Source organism: Tachyglossus aculeatus, chromosome 2 (assembly GCF_015852505.1).
Source record: "Tachyglossus aculeatus isolate mTacAcu1 chromosome 2, mTacAcu1.pri, whole genome shotgun sequence".
Taxonomy (NCBI): domain Eukaryota; kingdom Metazoa; phylum Chordata; class Mammalia; order Monotremata; family Tachyglossidae; genus Tachyglossus; species Tachyglossus aculeatus.
Window position 1 is genome coordinate 13,374,020 of NC_052067.1, and position 21,734 is coordinate 13,395,753.

Here is a 21,734-nt window from a genome sequence, read left to right on the forward strand (position 1 = left end):
GCAGCTCTGTGGTGTTAACTCTTCAGGCCCCTGCAGCACTATTCCATGCACTACTGCAGTAATTTATTGATGCCAGATGAAAGGTCCATAATGGGACACTAAACGGTCCACTCAGATGTTCTGGAAAATCTTAGTATTTATTGAGCACCTACTGTGTGCAGGGAACTGTGCTAAGCCAAGAGGGAAATTACCACAGAGGAAGAAGAAGCAATCTTACAATGTAACTTTCAGTGTAGGCTAGAAGCCTGTGGATTTGGCTGGCTCATTAAGTAGTAAAATTTATATTAGAATCATCTACTGTGTGCAAGGTGTGTCTAAATGAAGGTTGAATTCCTTTCCCCACTTAACTTTGCACGGGTCACTTTTTGTTTAACGTTGGATGACAATTAAAATAGCTGACTTGAAACCAGATTTTTACTGTTGGGTTCTGAAGGTTTTTGATGGGTATCAGACTCAATAAAACTTTTCTAGAGGAAATGTCATTTGCTCCTGAAACTTTCATGTTTAGCTATTTTCTAAATCTGTCGACTACCTTTCAGGTTTTAGTGCCAATTCTTATTAACAAGAAGAACCATGCACTGTGGCCACCATTTATTTCTCAAGATTTGGAACATCACGTGGAAATTCTGAAAAATAAAATTCATGTTGTAAGGGGCCTGGTGTCAGGAAGGACCTTTCTTCCCATTCCCTCCATCGCCAGAAAGATCAATGTGGATCAGAGTGACCAAGAGACCAAGTAAGGAATGATTTGGTAAACCCGTTACCCTCAAAGCCTTAGTCAGTGTGTTGAATTGGCCTTCTAGATGTAGGAGCCTGAAACCTTTATGAGCAAGTCATAAGAAGCAGTGAGGCCTAGTGGATAGAGTACGGGCCTGGAAATCAGAAGGACCTGGGTTCTAATTCTGGCTCCACTACTTGTCTGCTGTGTGACCTTGGGCAAGTCACTTCACTTTTCTGTGCCTCAGTTACTTCATCTGTAAAATGGGGATTAAGACTGTGAGCCCTATGTGGGACAGGGACTGTGTCCGACCTGATTAACTTGTATCTACCCTAGCGCTTAGTACAGTGCTGGACACATAGTAAGTGCTTAACAAAAACCATAAAAAAAAAACAAGTGAATTTATGTGTCTCAAATAATAACTGTATATTTGTATTGCATAGTCAAAAGGGTGACTAGGTCCTAGGCAAACAAAGAAACAGATAAGTGCAAGCCTCTATCACAGAAACCTTACTAATAATGATAATCCTTGTGGTATTGTGTGCCAAGCATTGTACCAAGTGCTGGGGCAGATACCATTTAAATAGATTGGAAAACATCCTGACTCTACATGGGACTCACAGTCTAATTAGGAAAGAGAACAGATATTGAATTCCCATTTTACAGATGAGGAAACTGAAGCCCAGAGAAGTTAAGTTACTTAGGTCACACAACAGGCACGTGGCAGAGCTGGGATTAGAACCCAGAACTCCCAACTCCCAGGCCTGTGATTTTACCGCTAAAATCACTCTGTTGTACTTATGAACATCCTTTCCATGTACTGTGCTTTTTACATCAGAGCCCAGAAATAGACTTCTGGAGAAGCAGCATGGCTTAGAGGAAAGAGCATGGACTTGAGAGTCGGAGGTTGTGGGTTCTAATCCTGGCTCCACCCCTTGTCAGCTGTGTGACTTTTGGCAAGTCACGTAACTTCTCTGTGCCTCAGTTGCCTCATCTGTAAAATAAGGATTAAGACTGGGATCCCCAGGAGGGACAACCTGAATACCTTGGATCTACCCCAGCGCTTAGACTAGTGCTTGGCACATAGTAAGCACTTAACAGATGCTGTTATTGTTATTATTATTATTAAAATTTCCATGGGGCTGATACTCAGGGGGCCTCACCAGTTGCATCTCATTCTGAGCATAGTACCTACAAGAAAGCCCCTCAGAATCAGTCAGTCAGTGAATCATATTTATTGAGCACTTACTCTGTGCAAAGCACTGTACTAAGCACTTAGGAGAGTACAATATAACAATAAAGAGACACATTCCCTGCCCATAATGAGCTTAGAGCCAGTTGGTGTGGTCAGTGGATGGAAATGAAGACCCTCCACACCCTACCCACCTCCCCTTATTTGCTCAGGCTGGCATTTCTGATTTCTTGGTAAGAATTTTGGAGTCAGCCTGGGCCTCCCCATGAATGTGTGTTTTCCTAAGGGCAAAGGAATAACTCTAGGAGCCATGCTCAAGTAGTTGGTGAAGTCATAACCCTAAACCATTTTCGTTTTTTAAGAATTTGGGTGTTGAAGAATTCTACACCATTGAAATGAGAACAATGCCCACGGGAAGCATCTTTCCAAAACCATGTTTGACAGGCTTATTTTGTGAAAACTATTTTCTCGCTATTGTTGACCATTCAGTAGGATCATTCTTCATGCCATCGAATCTGGGGTTATTAAGTGGTCCCATCAGATCCGTGCCATTCTTAAAAAAGACTCAGCCCAGCCTCTGCTCAATGGTCTCCACTCAATTCCTCAAACTGAGCTTGACTTCTGGAAGGCAAGAAAGGATCACCTCACGTGTATCTCTGATCAAGTGAGTAGCTCCCAGGAATTTGCACAGTATCAGAGTCAGTGGCTTTTTTTTTCTTTTTGGTCTCCTACCTGAAGGAATGAGTTGGTGTGAGTGGGGTGTTCAGTTCATAGAGATACACTCGTAGGAAAATTTGAAACTCAGAGGAATTAACCTAATCACTTGGCTGATTAGGTCAGCAGTAGCATCTGTTCTATTGAAATTTGGAGTTGGGAGATCTGGGAGCTCTTTGTATCCCAAGACTCAATTAAGTTGCTTAATCCGTCTTGGCTGCAATTTTTATCCCCAGCAAAAAGGCAGCAGTGACTCTTGTTCACATTGAAATTCTGAGGCTGAATTCCTCAATTTGGGGCTAGGGATGATTTTTAGACTAAAATTTTCTGGTTGAATTAGGTCTGCGTGGGGCAAAAAAATGGTCCCTGGAAGAAAATTCTCCCAAACCCTGTCCTCTCCGTGACTTTCTAGTTACTGTAGACAGCACTACCATCCTTCCTGTCTCACAACCCTGCAATTTTGGTGTCATCCTTGACTCCGCTCTCTCATTCACCCCATACATTCAGTCCGTCAACAAAACCCGCCGGTCTCACCTCCACAACATCACCAAGATCTGCCCTTTCCTCTCCATCCAAACCACTACCTTGCTGGTTCAATCTTTCATCCTATCCCAACTGGATTCCTGCATCAGCCTCCTTTCTCATCTCCCATCCTCCTGTCTCTCCCCACTTCAGTCTATACTTCACTCTGCTGCCTGGATTATCTTTGTAAAAACATGCTCTGGGCATATCACTTCCCTCCTCAAATATCTCCAGTGGTTGCTTATCAACCTTTGAATCAAGCAAAAACTCCTCACCTTCGGCCTCAAAGCTCTCCATCACCCTACCCCCTCCTACCTTACCTCCCTTCTCTCCTTCTACAGCCCAGCCTGCACACTCTGCTCCTCTACCGCTAACCTCCTCACTGTGCCCTGTTCTTGCCAGTCCTGCCTTCGAACCCTGGCCCACTTCTACCTCTGGCCTGGAATGCCCTCCCTCCACACATCCGCCAAACTAGCTCTCTTCCACCCTTCAAAGCCCTACTGAGAGCTCACCTCCTCCAGGAGGCCTTCCCAGACAGAACTCCTCCTTTTCCTCTCCTCCTCCTCCCCTCCCTATCACCCACCTTCCCTCCCTATGCCCTACCCCCTTCCTCTCCCCACAGCACTTGTGTATATTTGTATATATACATCATTAATAAAATAGAGTAATACATATATACAAATATATATGTACAAATATGTACAAATACAAATATAGACAGGTGTCAATACCATCAAAATAAATAGAATTATAGCTATATACACATCATTAATAAAATAGAGTAATACATATATACAAATATATATGTACAAATATGTACAAATACAAATATAGACAGGTGTCAATACCATCAAAATAAATAGAATTATAGCTATATACACATCATTAATAAAATAGAGTAATACGTATATTTGTATTGTATATATGTATTACTCTATTTTATTAATGATGTGTATATAGCTATAATTCTATTTATTTTGATGGTATTGACACCTGTCTACTTGTTTTGTCTTGTCTGTCTCCCCCTTCTAGACTGTGAGCCCATTGTTGGGTAGGGACCATTTCTGTATGTTGCCGAACTGTACTTTCCAAGTGCTTAGGACAGTGCTCTGCACATAGTAAGCGCTCAATAAATACGATTGAATGAATGAGTCTCTGGGCCTCGGTTACCTCATCTGTAAAATGGGGATGAAGACTGTGAGCCCCCCGTGGGACAACCTGATCACCTTGTAACCTCCCCAGTGCTTAGAACAGTGCTTTGCACATAGTAAGCGCTTAACAAATACCATTATTATTATTATTATTATAATTCTTTCTGCACAGGTTAAATATATCTCCCAGTCCCCCAGATCCATCCAGGGGGATTGTTCATGTGGCTTCCCAGAGAACCAGGACAATTAGTATCCCTGCTTAATTACTGGGCTAGGATTTGATCCACACTCTATTCCCCCTGCTGCAGGGATGGAGGATGGAGCGGAAGGGTAGAGGATGTGATTTATAGCAGGCTCCAGAAGTCAGTGGTCAGCCTACTGGCTGTGTGAGTGAAGCATCTTGTAGGCTCCAACCCTAGGGCAGAAGTGGATGGAGTCATAAAGGTGCACATTCATGGAGCAGAACACTTTTGAGCCATTAAGATAAATCAAGATTCAGACATTTTGGGGGAAAGTATGGTAAATAAGTTGTGATAGATTTGTCTTGTGCAGACACCTCCATTTAAACCAATTTTTAAATATAAAGAATATATTTAAACTTATGAAATGGCTTGGTTTGTGGAAAATGTATGTGCCTCAATAAAATCACAACTGCGAATTATCCACCCAAATACAGTGTTTTAGTCGTGTCTTGTACGCCATCTGATTTTGGTTATAGAAATGGAGTACAGGCAGTCCTTGACTTACATTTCAAGTGTCATCAAATGGCACTTAGAACACTGTTTAAATTTGCTTTACAGCACATTGGTTTCAACTTTACAACACTAGCTCCTTTTACCCTTTAGAAAAGTGAGGGAAGCACAGGAACTGCAGAGAAATGGGGATTCCATTTTAAAAGCTTCGATGGGGGAGAGGGAGACAGCAGAGTGAGAGGCCGGCTGGTGCTACTCGTTTGTCAGGCACATCACCAAGGAAAGTTGGCCTCTGCATTTTACTTCCAGGGAACCCCAAATTCCTTTCACGGAACTCTGATTCATTATGAATATATTGATATAGATCTATTTCTTCATCATCATCATCAATCGTATTTATTGAGCGCTTACTATGTGCAGAGCACTGTACTAAGCGCTTGGGAAGTACAAATTGGCAACATATAGAGACAGTCCCTACCCAACAGTGGGCTCACAGTCTAAAAAGTCTTCATCTAGACTGTAAACTCATTCTGGGCAAGGGATGTGTCTGTTATATTTCTGTGTTGTACCTTGTGATGGATATTCAATCTATCTAAATACTGTTGGTTCAACCTTCATAACCTCTCTAAAATCCACACTTTCCTCTCCCTGCAAACTACTACCAAGTTAATCTAATCACTTATCCTATCCTGGCTTGATTATAGAACCAGCCTCCTTGATGTCCTCCCAGCCTTCTGTCTCTCCCCACTCCAGTCAATCAATCAATCAATCAATCAATCGTATTTATTGAGCGCTTACTATGTGCAGAGCACTGTACTAAGCGCTTGGGAAGTACAAATTGGCATCACATAGAGACAGTCCCTACCCAACAGTGGGCTCACAGTCTAAAAGGGGGAGACAGAGAACAGAACCAAACATACCAACAAAATAAAATAAGTAGGATAGAAATGTACAAGTAAAATAAATAAATAAATAAATAAATAGAGTAATAAATATGTACAACCATATATACATATATACAGGTGCTGTGGGGAAGGGAAGGAGGTAAGACGGGGGGATGGAGAGGGGGACGAGGGGGAGAGGAAAGAAGGGGCTCAGTCTGGGAAGGCCTCCTGGAGGAGGTGAGCTCTCAGCAGGGCCTTGAAGGGAGGAAGAGAGCTAGCTTGGCGGATGGGCAGAGGGAGGGCATTCCAGGCCCGGGGGATGACGTGGGCCGGGGGTCGATGGCGGGACAGGCGAGAGCGAGGTACAGTGAGGAGATTAGTGGTGGAGGAGCGGAGGGTGCGGGCTGGGCAGTAGAAGGAGAGAAGGGAGGTGAGGTAGGAGGGGGCGAGGTGATGGACAGCCTTGAAGCCCAGGGTGAGGAGTTTCTGCTTGATGCGCAGATTGATCGGTAGCCATTGGAGGTTTTTGAGGAGGGGAGTAATATGTCCAGAGCGTTTCTGGACAAAGATAATCCGGGCAGCAGCATACTTCACTCTACTGCCCAGATCATTTTTCTACAAAAACGTTCAGGCCGTGTTTCCCCTCTCCTCAAGAAACTCCAGTGGTTGTCCATCCATCTCTGCATCAGACGGAAACTGCTCCCTGTTGGCTTTAAAGCACTCCATCACCTTGCCCCCTTCTGCTCCTACCTCACCTCGCTACTCTCCTATTACAACCAAGCCCACCCACTCCTTCCTCTAATGCTGTCTCACTGGGACCGCCAATCTCGTCTATCTCACTGCTGACCTCTTGCCTACATCCTGCATCTGGCTTGGAACACCCTCCATCCTGACAGACAATTACCCTCCTCCTCTTCAAAGCCTTGTTGAAGGCACATCTCTTCCAAGAGGCCTTCCCTGCCTAAGCCCTCCTTTCCTCTTCTCCCACTCCCTTCTGTGTTGCCTTGACTTACTCCCTTTATATATCTCTCCGCCCCACAGCCCTTGTTTACATATCTGTAATTTATTTTTTTTGTATTAATGTCTGTCTCCCCCTCTAAGCTATAAGCCTGTTGTGGGAAGGGAATGTGTCTTGTTTATTGTACTCTCCCAAGCACTTTGTTCAGTGCTCTGCACACAGTAAGCACTCAATAAATATGACTGATTTCTCATATATCGATGCAGATATTTCATTTAATGTTGAAGCAATGCTGGGGAAATTTGATTAGATAAATAATTGGATATTTGACCATAGATTAAGTATCCACGTACCATTTATAACTTTGCTCTCATTGGGAAATTGGTTTTGACTTTTTAAATTAAGGTGCTGTTTTCAGGAACCATTTGTGTTGTAATTCCAAGACCTGCCTGTGTTGAATATGCCCTGTCCTTGAAGAAAAACTAATTTAAATGAAGACTATGATTTAGAATACACATTTCTTATATCTAATGCAGATTATTTGTTGGCAAAATAGGATTTTTCTTTACTCTTTCCAAAATTATTCCAGCTTCAGGCCCCTGATGTTCAGAAAATGGTTAAGATCCTTAAAGCCAAACGGAGCAGCTATTTTCCTGCTTTCAAAACCATTTTCAGGGAGGTTGGAAATGGTAAGAATGACTTAAATGACACAGATACATTATTTTTATTGAAATGTTGTGTTCCCTAATAACATATAATGTTATATATTACTACATATCACTATAATACATACTATGTATCTACCTTTGCAAAAAAAAATGTTAAATCAAGTGAAAATGTAATTGGAAATGTATCCATTAATTTATTTTTATGAATTTAATGTTCTGTTTCATAAAAGTCAGTGTAAAATATGGTGATAATTGGAACAGAATTTGTGTGGTTGTATACATGTTGTAAATAAAACATTGGACTCTGGGGTATATTGCTAATTTGGACAGCTACAGTTAACAAATTTGTCCTTCATTTGAATATTTTGTACGTAGTATATACCAGCAGAAACTTCCACCAAATTTTCATAAATAGACAAGAAATAATTCATGGGGGCTCCAGATCTAAACCTTGAAATTTTCAGCTGTATTATAAAGGCCAAACAGAGGGCATGTGAAAGTTTGGGCAAGAGCTTATTTAAAGCAAACATTTTAGAAGTAGTCGATTTAGTGTTTATCAAACAATGCATTGAACTAAACGCTGGGAAAAGCCCAATAGCAGCCAAAGACTCATTCCCAACCCACAATCAGCTTCCACTCTGATAGAGGAGCTAGACCGACATAGAATATTCACAAATAGTAGAAGTATCTTTGATAGGGATGTTGGTTGTGTTTATTAGCAGCGGTGTAGCCTAGAGGGTAGAACATGGATGTGGAGGTCAGAAGGGCCTGGGTTCTAATCCCATCTCTGCCACTTGTCTGCTGTGTGACCTTGGGCAAGTCACTTTACTTCTCTGTGCCTCATCTGTAAAATGGGCAATAATGTTGTGAGCGCCATGTTGGATATGTACTCCTGGGGACCTTAAAATGAGACTTAACCCTCTTCATTATATTTCCCAAGTGCTAGGCACTGGGCTGGTATAGAAAAGGTGATCGTAGATTTGCCTATATTCACTGAGTCCGAATAACTTTACAGGCCCAGAGAGGACATTTTCTAGTTAGAGGTATTCATCAGCGTGGCTCAGTGGAAAGAGCACGGGCTTTGGAATGAGGGGTCATGGGTTCGAATCCCTGCTATGCCAATTGTCAGCTGTGTGACTTTGGGCAAGTCACTTAACTTCTCTGTGCCTCAGTTCCCTCATCTGTAAAATGGGGATTAAGACTGTGAGCCCCCCGTGGGACAACCTGATCTCCTTGTAACCTCCCCAGCGCTTAGAACAGTACGTTGCACATAGTAAGCACTTAATAAATGCCATTATTATTATTATTATCTGTAAATCTGGCTTAAACATGGCAAGAAGCCTACTGTCCACCCTACAGAGTCACAAACAAACTGTGGGAGAGGCTGTATAAAATCAAATATGACAGCTTCAGGAATCCTACAATAGAGAAGCAGCCTAAACTAGTGGAAAGAGCACAGACCTGGGGGTCAGAGGGCCTGGGTTCTAATCCCAGTTCTACCACTTGCCCGTTGTGTGACTTTGGGCAAGTCATCTACCTTCGCTGTGCTTCAGTTCCCTCAACTACAAAATGGAGATTCAAAACCTGTTCTCCCACCTACTTAGACTGTTAGCCCCATGTGGTACCTGGTTATGTTGTACCTACTCCAGAGCTCACTACAGTGTGCTTAAACCAGTGCCTTGCACATAGTAAGTGCTTAATAAATGCCATTATTATTATTATTACTATGCTTGGCATATAGTAATTATTTAACAAATGTCATCATTATCATTATAATAATATTACAAGTGAAACCCTTTTTTGGTGACTTTAATTCTGAGTTTAAAACAACACATTTGCATCCATTGGCAATGTGTATTTTTGGTGTGTATATGTATTCTTTTTTCTTCCTGCACAGCTCTGGTTGAAGCCCAAGATATAGAGTTATATCTGAGACCACTGAAGAAACACATACAATCTTTCCAGGAGACCGAATTCCCACGGACCCGGGTTTTAATTCACCCTTTACTTCACACCATCTGCCTGCTCTGGAGCCATTCTGAGTTTTACAGCTATCCTGCACGGATTATAGTTTTGCTGCAGGAATTTTGCAATCTGTTTATTGACCAGGTAAATTTCTCATTTCAATCTCAACCTTTTCAATCTGGGAAGTCTCAGATTGTCTCAACCAGAGAGGAGCTTTGCAGGGTGAAAGTCATGGACTCTTTCTGGAGACTTTTGTCTCTAGGGAATGTGGGGAGAGCTCCTCTTTCCCTCCCGACTTCTCCAGCTCTAATCTGTTCCCAAAGGCTCTCTTTTAGACTGAGATTGAACAGCTTGATTGGGGCAGGTGGACTCCACTGGGGTCAGGCCTGGCTGGGAGCAGAGTGGGGCAACCTGAATAATAATAATGATAATAATAATAATAATAATAATTGTGGTATTTGTGAAACGCTTACTATGTGCCAGGCACTGTACTTAGTGTTGAGGTGGATACAAGCAAATCAGGGACACAGTCCTTGTCTCACATGGGGCTCATATTCTTAATCCCCATTTTATAGATGAGGGAACTGGGGCACCAGAAGTAAAGTCATTCACCCAAGGTCAGACAGCGGACAAGTGGCTCCACTAGGATTAGAACCCAGGTCCTTCTGACTCTCAGGCCTGTGCACTATCTATGGGACCACACTCTATAGGGCCACCCAGGGCTTCCTGGATATCAATTAATCAGTGGTATTAATTGTGCTCTTACTATGTTCAGAGCAGTGTACTAAGCACTTAGCATATAATAATAATAATAATAACGTTGGTGTTTGTTAAGCGCTATGTGCCAAGCACTGTTCTAAGCACTGGGGTAGATACAAGGTAATCAGGTTGTCCTATGTAGGGCTCACAGTCTTCATCCCGATTTTACAGATGAGGTAACTGAGGCACAGAGAAGTAAAGTGACTTGCCCAAGGTCACACATCTGACAAGCGGCGGAGCTGGGATTAGAACCCATGACTTTTGACTCCCAGCCCATGCTCTTTCCACTGAGCCATGCTGCTTCTATCACCAGGATATCACCAGGCCCCTGGAATGTCCTTCTTTAGGAAAAGCAATAGGGCCCACTGAGTGGCCCTGAGTCTGCCTTACCTCTCTTGCAGTATAAACTCACTGGACAGATTCCTAAAGTGGCTCTCAACCCGTGGGGCATTGCAGTTGCATTGCCTTTAAATGTTCACTGGGTAGAGTGGGGAAAACCTAGCCTATGAAAGTGCAGTTGAATGGCCATTTTTGCATATCCTCCCCATAGAAAGTGAAGAAATGAAATTAAGCCTGCATTTTGTACTAGTCCCTGACATCAATCAATCAATCAATCGTATTTATTGAGCGCTTACTGTGTGCAGAGCACTGTACTAAGCACTTGGGAAGTACAAGTTAGCAACATATAGAGACAGTCCCTACCCAACAGCGGGCTCACAGTCTAGAAGGGGGAGATGGAGAACAAAACCAAACATACTAACAAAAGAAAATAAATAGAATAGATATGTACAAGTAAAATAAATAAATAGAGTAATAAATATGTACAAACATATATACATATATGCAGGTGCTGTGGGGAAGGGAAGGAGGTAAGATGAGGGGATGGAGATGGGGACGAGGGGGAGAGGAAGGAAGGGGCTCAGTCTGGGAAGGCCTCCTGGAGGAGGTGAGCTCTCAGTAGGTCCTTGAAGGGAGGAAGATATAACATAAATCTGACATAAATTGTTGCTTGCTCTGGGGTTGCCCAAGGAGCACTTTGTAAGGCTCGATTAAGTTCTGTTGTCAGCAGATGCCATTTTGAATGAGCCGTAATAACTTTGACCGAATTGAAAAGCTGTCAAAACTGTTATTTGTTTTACTCTTCTTTAATCCTAGGCAATAGCTTACCTGTCGCCTGAGGAGCTTTTGAAAGGAGACACTGAAGAGTCACTGGAACATGTGCAAATAGCTATTATTGTCCTAAAGGCTTTTAAAAATTCATTTTTTAGCTATAGAAAGAGTTTGGCAAAGTATTTCACCGAAGACAAGGAGTTGAAACCTTGGGATTTCCCTTCTCATATGGTGTTTCCCAGATTTGACAGATTTCTCGACCGTTTAATGAAAATAGAGGTATTTATGACTTGTAATGAGATTCTGGTACTTAAAATTAGAGTTGTAGTTTGGAAAGAGACAGGACTGCATTTTAATGCGTTAACATTAACAAAGCTACTTTTATCTGTTTGGTAAATATGAAATCTACAGAGAGGGAGAAAGTATAAATAGTTTATGTGGGCCAAGTGTGGAAAGAAAGTTTTACTGGATTAAGCTTTTCTAAATCTTTTTCAGTTGTGTGAGTATTATAAGGAAAATAAATTAAACGCACATGTAACTGCATATTTTACAGTTGAAAATAGATGGGAATATAATTTTGAAAAGCAGATTTTATATTCTATGAAACTGAATGTTTGGTTCTTTTCAGTAAAGGAGTGTCTGTAAATGTCAGTGGAACTGTAGATTTGAATGTGTCTTTACATTGCTAACAGTGAATTGAGTAGGTTTATGTTAAGGTGTTTATATTATTATCTTCATTACTTTTTCATAGGATGTATTTGTCACCATAATGGAATTTGAAAAGCTGGAAAAACTTGAGTTTGGTGGCACCAGGGGAATAGTTCTGAATGAAAAAATAAATGGAATGAAGGAAGAATTGGGGGAAATCTGTACAGTGCTTAAAGAGAGAACGTATGATCCAACTGACCTTAATGACATGGTAATGTTGTTCTTTCAAGTATTATTACTCGATATGACTGTCAGTAGTGTTTATGGAGTACCTACTAGTGAGTTACTCTCCTAAGCACACAGGAAACTATGAGAGAGATATGGTCCCTGACCTAATATATCTCCCTATCTATTGGGAGAGACTCAACCAAATGATTACAAATAGGTGGGACAGGGGAATCAAATAATGTTATAACCCCCAATAGCAGTATTATCGTGGGATAAATAGACAAGTATAAATGTCTCATTGCATAAATGCTAAGGAGGGTGTTGGATGAATTCAGTCTGAGCATTTGGAACTTAATCATGAAATGCTTCCCAGAAGAGATGGATTTTCATGAGGACTTTGAAGTTGGGAAAGACTAGTCTGGTAGATTTGAAGGGAAAGAGAGTTCCAGGAAAGTGGATGGGGTTGGAACCCCCATCAAGAACAAGGGGTTGGAGACACAAGAGTTGAGAATGAGACATCATGGTAAGGTTTTCTTGGGAAGAATGAAGAGTGCACACTGGAGTGTGATGGGTGAGGAGCATGGAGAATTGAGACAGAGAGCTGTTGAAGCCAACGATCAGTTGTTTCTACTTGAAGCAATGAGGAGATGCTAGAGTTCCATTTTCATTTGACTCTTTGATATTTTCAGGGAATTATTTCTGGGTCTTATTAACCTTTCCCTAAATCAGTCTTTTCCTCTAACTAATCTCTCTACTTTAAGCACACTCCAAACCGGCTAGCTTAGCTTTGGCGTTCCTTGTTCTGACTCTAGCCTTCTCCTGGGTATATCACCTTCATCAATAGTATTTTTTTAGAAACTTAATGGGTACACAGCTGAGCTGGGGCAGGGGGTTACAATATGTGGAATACACAGACCCTATCAATTTTGATGTTTCTGAAATAGTTTACACTGATCATTTTATTACCCTTCTGTCCTAGAAGAGCTTTTGATTATCAGGCAAATTGATCTTTGCAATGGGTTTGCTGAGTCCTAGAGTCATTTCTTCATGTCAACCTTTGAAAAACTGAAATTTAATACAATAGTGGCAACCAATGGAAGTTATAAGCATCTACTATGCTCATTGCTTTCAGCATTTGAAAGTTATCCGGAGCTTCACATAAGAATCCCCAAGGACAGTGTGATAAAAATAATTTCCTGTTCTCTGGGTGGTTGGCCGATTGCTATTTAATTACTAGCAGATAAAAATGAAGGCAGAAGTGTTCTTTCAATATTCCTGAATATTCTGCATATTTACCCTGTCATTTCTGGTTGTCTTTTTGCCAGTCCTGCTGCAAAATGTTGGCAAAAGCCCTACACTAAGTTATATAAACTGGGAAAATGGCCGCTGACTGCCATGTAGGCCTGGGTCTGAGGAAGGCCTATTTTCTGAGGTGCTTTGGGAAGCAGTGGACAAGGCCACAATCTAGAACAGTGCCGTCAGGTGCACTGGTAACTGCATTCCCAGAAGAAACTAGGATGGTTAAGGCACACATCATTGGTGTTTTGTATAAAACAAGGACAACCAAAGCTTGCCTGTGCAGCCATAGTGCTCATCTTTACTTTAGGAAAGTAGGAATGACAAGCCAGAGACCTGGAATTTGATTTTTTGGGGTCCCACTGGTTGAAATCAGGGTTCTTCTTTCTCTAGTGGTGACATTCTCCCTATGTGCTACATGTCAGAGCATATTGAAACAGTACAAAGCTTTTAGCTCTTTACATCATGTAGAGGATGAAAAAATTGAAGAATTTGGGAAGCATCATGGAAAGAGCATGGGCTTTGGAGTCAGAGGACATGGTTTTCTTCCCGGGTCTGTGACCTGCTTGCTCTGTGACCTTGAGCAAAGCATTTAATTTATCTGTGCCTCGATTTCCTCATCTGTTAATTGGGGATTAAATCCTACTCCCTCCTACTCAGTCTCCAAGCTCCATGTGGGACAGAGACAATGCCCAACCTGATTGTCTTCTATCTAATAATTTTGGTATGTGTTAAGCCCTTACTATGTGCCAAGCACTGTACTAAGCACTGGGGTAGATATAATCAGGACTCACATGGGGCTCACAGTTTACGTAGGAGGGAGAATAGGTATTTAATCCCTGTTTTGAAGATGAGGGAACTGAGGTACAGAGAAGCTAAGTGACTTGCCCAAGATCACATTGCAGATATGTGGCAGAGCAGGATTAGAACCCAGGTCCTCCAATTCCCAGGCCTGTGTTCTTTCCACTAAGCCGCACTGCTTTTCCTATCACTTAATGCAGTGCCTAGCACATAGTAAGCTCTTAAAAGTAGCACAGTTATTATTAACCATTAAGTCTCTGAGAAAATGGAAAGTGCACTTAAAAAGAAGTCAAATTGTACTATGATATGAGGTGACTTTATTCCAACAAAAGGCAGAAAGTATGAACAAAATGCTTTGTGGGTAAGTTTGGAAAAGGAGAGCAAAATGACCAAAGAGCTGGCCTGGTTGCCTTTGCCGAGGCCAACCATCTGAATGTCACAATGCACCGAAAGGAATACGGATGTCAACATGCCAACAGAGAATGGGCCAGTTCCACTCAGGGTACTCAACTATCAAATTACATCCATTCCTTCTGCCAGCTAGAGGAAAATGCCAGGAGTACCAAATCCTAATTTGGTTCATATTTAAATGATGAAAAGAAAGGGGCCAATTCAGTGGAATTCAGAGGTGTTGTCAGTGTACTCAGTGCAACTGGGATTGAATCAACATTTATCAACTTCCTGAAGGAAACTGCTGCCAGCCCATAATAGAAACCTAGGTGTTCAATAGCCCGTGCACATAACCCTAAGCAGAAATAGTTGACAGTCAAGCTGGGACTACTGTTCTGAAACCTAAATGGAAAGAGAAAATCACAAGTGGTGGCAGCTGAGGCATCTCCTGTGTGGTACTCTCCTGAGCTCTTAGTACTATAGTTCGCACACAGTACATGCTCAGCAAGTACAATTTGTATTTGCGAATGATGCCACCAAGTTGAAATGGAAAATGCATGACTTGTAGAGCCAGTCCCACAAAGGTGGGCTATTGATTTGGTTTTCAAGAGAATAGTAATTATAATAATTTTGGTATTTAAGTGCTTACTATGTTTCAAGCACTGTACTAAGCCCTGGGGTAGATTCAAGGTAATCAGGTCAGATATGGTCCCTGTCCCATGTGGGGCTCACCATGTAAGGGGGAAGGAGAACAAGTATTTTATCCTCATTTTACCAATGAGGAAACAGACATCTGGAGACTTTAAATGATTTGCCCAAAGTCACCCAGCATACAAGTGCCAGAGACAAGATTAGAACCCAGGCCCCCTGACTCCAGGCCCATGCTCTTTCCACAAGCCATATGGCTTCTCTGATTGGGATGGATTTCAGTTTTCACACAATAAATATTGCTCAGAAGGATCCACTCAGTTAAACAGTGATGAAATCAAAGGAGATTAAAACTACATAGAATTCAACCAGAAAATACAGGAGGTCTTCACATCTGATGGCAAAACCTCATAGGTCATGAAAAGGTCATGACCATTAAGAAGACAACCCTGTTTTGAATACACTATTTTGCTGTCAGTGATGTCTGGATGTTTGTATCAGTGTGGTGGGTGCAAGAGAACATGCAGTCTCACTTCAAGGACACATTCCAAATGAAGAAATCAGGAACTACACAAAATGTGATGTACAAGATGAGTACATAAGATGTGATACAGGATCTCCAGTATCACACAGGAGATGCCTCAGTTGTCACCAGTTCTGAGTGTCAAGAATATGGGGTAAAAAGCATAGAGGATGGCAGGGGCTTGAATATTGCATTGGAATCTGCATATAGGTCTCCTGCTTCCAGAATGGACTTTAAGAATCAAAATAAATCCTAGCAAAAATACCTCTAAACTTACTAAACAACTCAAATGACAGAAGAGTCAAATACAGCATAGAGGTAAAACAGAGTCAAGTCATCACTTAAGTTTTTGTAGAACTGTAGGAGGTTGAATAGAGAAAGGGACTTTTTTTCCTTCATCATATGATCAATAGGTCACACTTATCAAAGTCTTGATTCAAGTTTCTGCTTGGCTTCATGACTGCTGGTAGACAACCTAAAAGATCAAAGTGCTGTAGTTTAGGTGATAGCGTGAAATTGCATGGCTTTACAGAATTGGGTGGGCCTTCATCTTAGTTCATATGTCTAAGTGATTGCATGTGACAACTTGCTATCAATCAAATCAATGGCATTTGAGTGTTTACTGTGTCTAGAGCACTGTTCTAAGTGCTTGGGAGAGTTCAATACAACTAAATTGGTAGATATGTTCCCCACCTACAAGGAGCCTACAGTCTAGAGGACATTGGGAAAAACTTCTGTTTCTCTATATGGTCAGCAGTGCCTGTTCACTATTCTCTAGACTGTAAGATCCTCTCTATCAATTAGTCAGTTGTATTTATTGAGCACTTACTGGGTGCCCATCACTATACTAAGTGCTTGGGAGAGTACAATAAATGCAAGAGTTGGTAGACTCAGTCCCATAAAGAGCTTATAGTCTAGAGGAAGAACATTTTTGAGGCAGAGACCACTAGGATTTCTATAAATCAACATCCTCGCTATAGACTTTAGATATCCTCTAGACTGTAAGCTCCTTTTGGGCAGGTAACCTCTACCAACTCTGTTCTGTACTCTCCCAAGTGCTTAGTAAAGTGCTGTGCTGCAGTAAGCGCTCAATGAATACCAGTGATTGTTTCTGGCCAGGAGCCTGCCCTGGTTCCATGAATTAGAAAAGGACGTTAATGTATTCCAGCATCTGCATTGTTATTTGGGACATTGGATTCATTAACAAGGCTCCCCCCCATCCCCATCTTCAGCTTGTGTGAGGGAATGGGAAGTGGCCTTCCTACCTCTACTCTGCCTGCCAGAATTATCTGTCAAGGATGAGGACTAAGGAGTCTCCTGACCATGCATTTGTTGTTAATCAGACCATCCTAGATCAACAGCAGGAAGTTCAGAACCCCAGCTTCAGTCCCCTGAAGTGATTAACATTAATTAACAAATGGGACCTCCAACTGGTAGATCCTCTTCAGAAAATTACCTCTGACCCTCCCACTCCAATGACTCTGTCTTGGAAACCTGAGTAAATATCAAAATTTAATTTAAATTTCCTGAAGAGTTAATTAAAATGTAGTCATGGCAACCTAAAAAAATGCAGGTTCTCTCCCTGAGCTGTTTATTGTGGTGCCCCTAAATATTAACTCTCTGAAGTCATTATTTTTATAATTGATGAGCAGTGAAGTGCACTTACTTTTATGGTGCTTGTTGGTTACAAACTATGTGTTCAAACAATAGTCATTTCTCTGTCTGACATAAACATAGAGATTTTTACAGTGATTAATAATAATAAGGTATTTATTAAGCACTTACTATGTGCAAAGCACTGTTCTAAGAGCTGGGGAGGTTACAAAGTGATCAGGTTGTCCTTCGTGGGGCTCACAGTCTTCATCCCCATTTTACAGATGAGGGAACTGAGGCACAGAGAAGTGAAGTGGCTTGCCCAAAGTCACACAGCTGACAAGCGGCAGAGCCGGGATTTGAACCCATGATCTCTGACTCCAAAGCTCTTGTCTACAGTTTGGTTTATAATGTTTACTAAAGAGATGAAGACTTAATCTCCAGTAGCTGTCGGTTGAAGTTCTTTGCTTTCTCCTTTGCGCACTCCTTGACTACCTTGGCTTCTTATTCAGGTTTTCAGCAAATATTCCTCATTCCTTTCCTAAGACTCAGAAGTACTGGTGGTGACTTGAGGTGATGTGTTTTCCCGTTAAAAATCTTAACCAGTCCTATCACTTTTCTACAGAAACAGGATCTGGCCTAACAGTGAGATTGAACGAAACTGCCACTCTAGGTTATACTTCAGTTTCTTCCTAATGGACTGATAGGTTGTCTTGGGGTATTTATGCTGCTCTCTCTCTTTCTCCTTCATAAACCTCTAATTTCAGTGCTAGTCACGTCCTCCTATAAACCTTTAGCCCACATTGGCTGACATTCAGGGGCTTCAGCTAAGAAACTGAAACACTTAAGTTTTTAATTTGCAATTATTTCCCCTTCTGTAAATACAATTCCGCCAAAGAATTCTACCAGCAGAAGGAGATGGCACCACACTTTTGACTATAAGTTTCACAAAGTTAGAGCAGAATGTCTTCTCTTGATTTTCATTTTGCACCACAAACTCACAGGTGTTATTTTCTGCGTGGGCCCTTTCTGACAATATGAGGGTCAGTTCTGTTCGGTGTTAGTTGGACACCCAGCATCTGAGTAACACCCCTGGAATATAGGTTGTGGGGTTTTAACAATCTGTGAGTTCCTCCTCAAACCTGCCCCACTGACCCTGTTGTCACAGTGCTAGCCTGAATGAAAGCAAGAATTGGGGAATTCTCTTCTCTCCATTCCTGCCCTTTCCAATTGTGGGCCTCTGTCACCCCAGGGACAATTTCAATGGCTCAAGTTCTCTGAACTTCTGCTGCCCATCTTGCACCCTGTTGGGGGTAATTTGGGGACGTCCACAAGGAAGGCGTACTGAGTCAAGCAATCCGTGCTATTTATTGAGTGCTTACTGTGTGCAGAGTGCTGTACTAAGTGCTTGGGAAAGTAGGTATCGTAAAGTTGAGAGGTAACGTGACTTAGTGGATAGAGAACAGAGCTGGGAGCCAGAAGGACCTGGGTTCTAATTCCAGCTCCACCACTTGTCTGCTTTGTGACCTTGGGCAAGTCACTTAACTTCTCTGAGCAGCTTGTTACCTCATCTGTAAAGTGGGTATTAAGACTGTGAACCCATGGACTGTGTCCAGCCTGATTAGCTTGTATCTTAATACAGTGCCTGGCACATAGTAAGTGCTTGACAAAAACCGTAAAAAAAGAAAGTTGGTAGACATGATTTCTGCCCACAGAGAGCTTAGAATATATAGCCAGAGACAGACATTAATATGCAGTTAGGGGAACTAGTAGGGTATGGGGATATTTACATAGCTGCCTCACTATGAGTGTGCGACTTTGTCTATGTCAGTTTCCGGAGAAACATTCTGAAGAATAACTGGGGTGCTCAAGGGGCTCACTCATCCTCTCTCCCATTTGTGGGATTGAAAGTGAGGCTTGCCACAGCAACTGCATTTAAGCAACAAGCAGAGGCCAACTAAATTCCTTTGATTGCACCAGTTGTAGTCATGGGGACTGCCCAGGCAACTGCCTGCTGGGCTGGGCTACAAGGGCAGGCATTGGCCTTCTGCTGCAGTCATTTGGCAAGAAATGTGTTTTGTATGTAAAATTCCTGTGGGCATTTCAACCATGCCCTTTACCCCTACCTACCTACTCTCCTGTGGCACTTGCTTCCCGATAGCACGTAGGTACATATCTTTACAATCTATTGCTTCTTCTTGTCCATAATTTATTTTAGGGTTATGTCTCCTCCACTGGATTATAAGCTCCTTGAGGGTGGGGAGCCTGTCTACTAATTCTATTATACGCTTCTAAAATGCTTAGTTGAAGTAAGTGCCCAATATATACCATGGGTTGATTGATTTGACTGCCCTACTATGGGAACACAGGTTTGAGAGAGGCACTCAACAAACCACAAACTGGAAAATCCATTCCTTCATGTAGGTTTTTGGTCCTGAAGGCATTGTGACTGGACCATGGCTTGTTTGTCTCTAACGAAAGGAGACCCTTTCAGTGTAGAGATGGGTAGATTGTCATGCATGGTGGTCCTTTCAAAGCATGTCAGGTTTACGCTTTGAGTCAGAGTCACCTTGCTGTTGGAAGTAATATCCTCACAAAGCCCGCTCCACTCCCCAGTATAATCTGGGTTGAGGGTTGGATGGATCAGCAGAGATTGGGATGAAATTCTTAGAAAAGAAGGAAATCATAACAATTTCCTCTATTATTTGTTTTTGTCTTACTCTGGTTTAGGCTCTATACTTACCTACCACTCACATTTGGCTTCCTCCTCTTTCTTGTTCTTTGTTGCCTCTTCAGGGTAATGGAAGGGCGAATTTGGAGAGCAGTGAGGTTTACATAGTCTTTTAAACTGTAAGCCCCTTGTGGGCAGGGAGCAGGGCTACTCACTCTTATATATTGTACTCTCCCAAGCACTTAGTACAGTCCTCTGCACCCAGTAAATTCTCAGTGAATATGACTGATCGTGGGAGGAGTAACATTGAGCTAAGAAGCTCTGACTGTGTCTTTCCTTGTTATTGAGAACCATACTGTAATGAAAAATTTGCAGTTTCTTTAGCTGATTTTCTATTTATTTACTTGTTAAACTTGTAACACAGATTGCTGTACCAAAGAGCCAAAGTTTATTGTAATTCTTCTGCAGACCACAGAAAACATTTAATTGTGATCTAGCAAAGATTGATTCAGGAATGATGCAAGTGAATCACAAAAGCATTTTTCTCTGATTCCATGCTTATTTACTCAGTTATTGAAATTATGTTAGAGGATCTTAGTTGCTCAGAGGTTGTATATCACTATGTCAAAGGAAGAGATAAGTCAGGCATGTTAAAACTTGTTGGTAAGATATGTTGATCTGTGATTGGGAAGGAATGGTATTTGGCTCTGATTCATGAAACTAAGAAACTCCATCCCAGAAACAAAATGAAAAACTTAGCACCTGGTAAAGGTCAAAGTTTCATTGTCTTTATTCAATATAGTAACCATCTAAATGTCTACATGCTTATAAAATATTTTTGGAGTTATAATGTTAGTTAACTTGAATTGTGCAGCTGCTTTGATTTTTTTTCATTTTTATGGTGTTTAAGCCCTTACTATTTGCAAGGCACTGTACTGAGCGCTGGAATAGATACAGTTGAATCAGGTTGGACACAGTCCATGCCCCACATGGGGCTCACAGTCATAGTCCCCATTTTACAGATGAGGGAACTGAGGCACAGGGAAATTAAGCGACTTGCCCAAGATCGCGTATTTGTGGCAGAGCCTGCATTAAAACCCGGGTCCTTCTGATTCCCAGGCCTATGCTCTATCAGCTAGGTTATGCTGCTTTTCTTCTGATTTAGTTGTGGAAGTGGAAGAAGGAGTTATAAAGAGAAGCAGCGTGGCTCAGTGGAAAGGGCATGGGCTTTGGAGTCAGAGGTCATGGGTTCAAATCCCACCTCCGCCAATTGTCAGCTGTGTGACTTTGGGCAAGTCACTTCACTTCTCTGTGCCTCAGTTACCTCATCTGTAAAATGGGGATGAAGACTGTGAGCCCCCCGAGGGACAACCTGATCACCTTGTAACCTCCCCAGCGCTGAGAACAGTGCCCTGCAAATAGTAAGTGCTTAATAAATGCCATCATTATTACTATTATTATTATTATTATTATGGGGATGAAGACTGTGAGCCCCCCTTGGGACAACCTGATCACCTTGTAAGCTCCCCAGTGCTTAGAACAGTGCTTTGCACCTAGTAAGCACTTAATTAATGCCATTATTATTATTATTATTATTATTAAA

The 21,734-nt window shown here is 41.8% G+C and overlaps 1 protein-coding gene across 1 annotated transcript in view; it reads left to right on the top strand.

The window, feature by feature from the left end:
* Nucleotides 1-21,734, top strand: part of DNAH11 (dynein axonemal heavy chain 11) — a 284,335-nt gene that overhangs the window by 16,880 nt on the left and 245,721 nt on the right. Inside the window, exons 6-11 of the mRNA XM_038761352.1 lie at nucleotides 540-736; nucleotides 2,400-2,574; nucleotides 7,421-7,520; nucleotides 9,397-9,608; nucleotides 11,379-11,612; nucleotides 12,085-12,252. Coding sequence (XP_038617280.1) covers nucleotides 540-736; nucleotides 2,400-2,574; nucleotides 7,421-7,520; nucleotides 9,397-9,608; nucleotides 11,379-11,612; nucleotides 12,085-12,252 — 1,086 coding nt within the window. The remainder of the gene's footprint in view (nucleotides 1-539; nucleotides 737-2,399; nucleotides 2,575-7,420; nucleotides 7,521-9,396; nucleotides 9,609-11,378; nucleotides 11,613-12,084; nucleotides 12,253-21,734) is intronic.